This window comes from Topomyia yanbarensis, chromosome 2, assembly GCF_030247195.1.
Source record: "Topomyia yanbarensis strain Yona2022 chromosome 2, ASM3024719v1, whole genome shotgun sequence".
NCBI lineage: Eukaryota > Metazoa > Arthropoda > Insecta > Diptera > Culicidae > Topomyia > Topomyia yanbarensis.
Window position 1 is genome coordinate 239,982,757 of NC_080671.1, and position 5,809 is coordinate 239,988,565.

The 5,809-nt window shown below is 38.9% G+C and overlaps 1 protein-coding gene across 1 annotated transcript; it reads right to left on the reverse strand.

The window, feature by feature from the left end:
* Positions 1-3,285: 3,285 nt before the first annotated feature.
* On the reverse strand, positions 3,286-5,295 carry LOC131680148 (uncharacterized). Its single transcript, XM_058960871.1, has one exon. It carries the CDS (start codon positions 5,293-5,295, stop codon positions 3,286-3,288), a length of 2,010 nt encoding a protein of 669 aa, XP_058816854.1.
* Positions 5,296-5,809: the final 514 nt, after the last annotated feature.

Below are 5,809 nucleotides of genomic sequence, written 5' to 3' on the forward strand. Positions count from 1 at the left end.
AAACAAATAAAAATTTAAAATATTTCTGAAGCAAAAAATAAAAAAAAGTTGTTCATAAAATGGAAAGATTTTATGCATAACTTTTTTTTATTTTTTTGCTTCATAATTATTTAAAAATTTTATTTGTTTTATTATTTTTCTTTAATTTATTCGGTTTATTCGATGTGTTATTCGTGCAGGACTGGAAACTGTCCTTATCTCACATCTAGTTCACGGTGTTCCTGAAACCGTTATTAACAAAAAATGAACATGAATTTGTCATACGGCATTCGAAAGATACAGTATCCAAGCATCTTCTCAGTGAATTTCAAAATGATCCATCGAAGGATTCGAGAGAAATTGCAATTTGAAGTTTTATGACACGTTTCATAAGGCTACCAGCAAACACCCACGGGTTTGGTCCTATCTCTACAAACAAAGAAATGTTTGTCTACTTATTTAGTACATGGCATTCGAAAGATATAGTAATCAAGTATATCTCCTGCAAGTTTGGAAATATTTCATTGACGGAATCGAAATTTATAACAGTTTGGATGTGGTATGCGGTCATAGATGGGTTTTCTACCAGACATCAAGCGTGAATCCATGTTTGTCCATTGACTATTTAGATCGTTTATACGTGTCGCGGTTTTTAAAGGAAAACCTGACCATTCAATTACATTAATATAATGTACAAAAGGTGTTATTTATCTGGTGCACTGAAAAAATATGAAAATAGGGTTGTCTACCAAACGTTAAATATAATGTGAAAACTAAAAAAATGAATAAAAGTTGGAATGTTTACTTCAAAAGGCCATATCTCAATGGTTTGTTGACTGATTCTAATTATTTTTTTCATTATTGAACAGGTAAACGTTTCATTGTTAATTTACATTAACAAGAAAGAATATAAAACAGAGTCATCTACATCAATAAATAGGCGATATAGTTGATCTCAACTATATGTATTATCATTATTTAGTAAATATTTTTGTTTTAAAAATAGCTGCCTATCCATTTTTGTATACTAGTGGATTGCAAATGCTGTATAAACATCTGAATGTCAAATTCTCATGATAAGTTCAATTCGACAATAAAACTGGCAATAGCTAGAGATATGAGCAGATGAACTTGTACTAATAACATCCCCTTTGACCAGTTTTAACATATGTCAACGATTGTACAAAATTTCCAACAAAAACCGTATCATAACATAAATTGATCTGAATCAGCAAATACCTTCATATTTATTAAATTTATGGTTTTATTTTTCCATCATTTGTAGTTTGCGTTCGTTGCATTCAACTAATGTATAGGTCATCGTTTTGAATACAAAGATATTCACTAAATAATGATACAGTCGTGATTCGCTGGTTGGGCCACAGCCTTGTCCAACTAACGAATTTGATTCGCTAGTTGGACCGACTGACAAATGTCAAAAACTCACCAAAGGAGATGTTGACAGTGTAAATGCATCTGTTCACATCTCTAAATATTGTCAGATTGATTGTCAAAGTAAATTTGGCACGAGATTTTGACGTTCAGATGCTTTTTAGTTGGTTTAGTTGTAATACATATAATTGAGGATAATTATGTTGTCTATTGTTTGAAGTAGGCAACTCTATTTTATATTCTTCTTATTGAAAATTAACGATGAAACGTCTACTTGTTCAATAATGAAAAAATAATTAGAATCGGTCAACAAACCATTGAAATATGGCCTTTTGAAATAAACATTCCCACTTTTATCCATTTTTTTAATTTACACATTATATTTAACGTTTGGTAGACAACCCAATTTTCATATTTTTTCAATGTGCCATATAAATAACACCTTTTGTACATTATATTTTTGTAATTAAATGGCCAGGTTTTCCTTCAAAAACCGCGGCACGTATAAACGATCTAAATAGTCAATGGACAAACATGGATTCACGCTTGATGTCTGGCAGAAAACCCATCTATGACCGTATACCACATCCAAACCGTTATAAATTTCGATTCCGCCAATGAAATATTTTCAAACTTGCAGGAGATACACTTGATTACTACATCTTTCGAATGCCATGTACTAAATAAGTAGACAAAAAAATTTTGTTTGTAGAGATAGGACCAAGCCCGTGGGTGTTTTCTAGTAGCCTTATGAAACTTATAAAACTTTAAATTGCAATTTCTCTCGAATCCCTCGATGGATCATTTTGAAATTCACTGAGAAGATGCTTGGATACTGTATCTTTCGAATGCCGTATGACAAATTTGTGGTCATTTTTTTGTTAATAACGGTTTTAGGAACACCGTGAGTTGCTTTGCGTGTGTTCGGCAAACTAATGTATAATATAACAGTGATATGTTTAGGAAATGTCTCATCTCACTGATACGTGGATTAAATCGGTTTTATTTATTCCTTTCATTTATTTCATATTTTATTCATTCGATTTATTTTGCTCACTCCATTCATTTCATTAATTTGATCCATTCATTTGATTCCTTTGATTCCTTCGATTTCTTTGATTTCTTTGATTCCTTTGATTACTTTGATTACTTTGATTCCTTTGATTCCTTTGATTTCTTTGATTCCTTTGATTCCTTTGATTCCTTTGATTCATTTGATTCATTTGATTCCTTTGATTCATTTGATTCCTTTGATTCCTTTGATTTCTTTGATTCCTTTGATTCCTTTGATTCCTTTGATTCCTTTGATTCCTTTGATTCCTTTGATTCCTTTGATTCATTTGATTCCTTTGGTTCCTTTGATTCATTTGATTTATTTGATTCAAATGAATCAATTCAAAAATTTGTTTCATTTGATTCATTTGATTAATTTGTTTCATTTGATTCATTTGATTAATTTCATTAATTTCATTAATTTCATTAATTTAATTCATTTGATTCATTTGATTCATTTGATTCATTTGATTCATTTGATTCATTTGATTCATTTGATTCATTTGATTCATTTGATTCATTTGATTCATTTGATTCATTTGATTCATTGATTCATTTGATTCATTTGTTTGTTTGTTTGGTTGTTTATTTGGGCTTTAACCCCAAGGGTCATTCGCCCTGATGAATTAAATGGATATATGTTTACATTGCATTTAACAAAAGTGGGTAAATTATCGTTCGATTGATAAATCTCCTTTTTTTAATTTCAAAGTCTCTGTAGTTGTGTTGTTTCTTGCGCTGGACCAATGAGAATTACAGTTGTGTTAGTATTTGAAGCGTAGGTCTACGATGAATCTTCGGCTCCCAAAAAATTAGGCGAAGGAGCTTCACATGTTGTTTGAAGGGCTTGGTACTGGACTTCTACACAGCATCGAAGATATTGGCGTCCTTGAGGAAAAGCAGTAGAACTTCTTCTTGCGTCGAGTCGTTTGATAGGGCGTCTCTGATAGACGTGGGTATATTATAGAAGCGACGCAAATCAGCAAATTCCAGGCAGTTGGTCAGAAGGTGCTCAACGGTGAGCCTAGTGTTGCAGGAGCTGCATACTGGTGGATCCACTCTGGAAACTGTATGCGGATGAGTGACTCTGGTGTGCCCCACACGCAGCCTAGAGAGCACCTTCTGCTCAATTCGGTTCTGGCGGTCCGTCCATTTGTCAATGGATCCTTTAATTTTCTGGAGATAGCCGGTAGAAGATCTCCAATGGTTGGTAAAATGCTGAACAATGCAATGGTGAAAAGCCTTGACAATGTCCTCTTTCGGTACCTTCTTGGTAAAGGATGTGGGCGATGTTCTACCGAGAGAGGCCAACCGATCGGCGTCTAAGTTTCCCTGGATCCCGCTGTGCCCCGGAACCCAACAGATGGTGGTCAGTGGGTCATAGGTTGCTTCGATGGCTTGTACAAACGGGTGTCGTGACTCCCCTGTTCGAAGTGCTGATAGCACTGATAAAGAGTCTGTTAGTATCACTGTCGGAAGATTCTCTTGCCTCCTGCGTATGGCCACAAGGATTGCAGCTGCCTCTGCCGAGAAAACGGAGCAGGTGGCTGGAAGGCGGAGTGAGAGACCGGCTCCAATGCCACTAACTCCTATCCCTACACCCTGGTAAGTCTTGGATCCGTCTGTATAGAGCTTTGCGTGGTTTGCGTATCTTCTTTCAATCACTTCAAGTAATTTCGTTTTTGCAACACTTGGAGCTGCGCCCGCCCCCACTGATCTAGAGAGGCTGATGTCCAGGTTTGGGCCACGTGCAGTCCATGAACGATGCCACACTCTGACTAGACCCGCTAGCGGTGGAAGAGGTGTTTGGGTATATTCCATGTGGATTTGTTTGGCTGTGTCAAGTGTCAGGCAATCTCCTCCGTAGGTTCTTTCCAGGAATCCGAGGGCTCGCCTCAGAGTGACTAATGCTGTCGCCCATCTGCAGGGCAAGACTCCGGCTTCAACACATGCACTATTTGCTGGTGTGCTGGGGAGTAGGTTGGAGGCAGTGCGCACTGCTCCATGGTAAAGTGGGGCAAGGGTGTTGATCAGACCTTCGAGATTTTGGCATGTTAGCTCAATACCATAGAACAAGCGTCTGAGAATTAGGGCTTGGATGATGTAGAGGGCAGTATTGCGGTTGTTCCTCGGGTGTCGGGAGCAGATGGTGCGAACAAGCCTTTTCCGACTGTCACAGTCCCGTTTAAGTTGCCGAAAGTGCGTAAGGAGTGTGAGCTTCCTATCAACTGTTACACCAAGTATTTTCGGTTCCTTCTTAAAGGGTATTAGGAAGCCGTTGAGTTTTATTGGTCTGCCAGTTGCCACGTGATTATATGGACAACAGTGAGCAGTAACACATTTGCTGATGGAAATCCGGAAACCTACCGAAGATGCCCATTTTCCGATGGCGTTTACAGCCGCTTGCAACTTGATTTTGTTGCGGTTTCTGGATTCACCAACGACGACTAGTATGATGTCATCAGCATAAATGAAAATGAAAATTCCCTTCGGAAGATGGGCAAATACAGACTGAATGCTGACGAGAAACAAGGTCACAGCCAGTACAGATCCCTGAGGGACTCCGTTTTCTTCGCAAAAAACGTCGGATTGGCTACCACCAATGCCGACACGAAATCGCCGGTTGAGTAGATAGCGTTGAAGAAACTGCCCTAGATTGCCCCGGATTCCCCACTGTTGAAGTTGTCTAAGAACTCCGTGGCGCCACACGGTATTATAGGCCTTCTCCAAGTCCAGAACGGCGATGTCCGTATGCATTCCATCAGCGACGGCCTGCCCGACACCGGTTCCAAGGCCTTTACGGTAAGCGAATTGACGACGGTCAAGGCGATTTTCTGATTCAAGTAGGGTAATGAGTCTTCTGTTGACCATTCTTTCCCTGACTTTTCCGGTACACGGCAACAGACTTATTGGTCGAAAGTCGTTCGGCGTTCTCTTGCCTTGATTCCTTTTGGGAAGTGGAATGATGAGGGCGGTACTCCAGGACTCTGGGAAAGACCCGCCTTCCCAGATCCTGTTGTAACTGGCCAGCAGTGCCTTTTTACCCTCTGGAGGCAGATGTTACAAGAGAGGATATCCGATATTATCTATACCGGTGGCTTTTCCTTTTCCTTGGTTGAGTGCCGCTGTGAGTTCCATTCCCGTGAATAACTGATTGTACTCGGGGCCGTTGTCAGGTGGAAAAATGATTGGAGATAGTTCAGCTTGTTGTTTCCTCCTGAGGAAGGCTTGCGAAAAAGATGTATTGGCCGATAGAGAGGAGAAGTAGCGGCCTAATTCATTGGCAATCTCGATTGGTTGGGTGGTTGTGATGTCGTCGATTTCGAGCGAGTATCCAAAATGCCTCCTTTTCCCGCTTAATGCATTGATTTTTCTCCATAGTTCG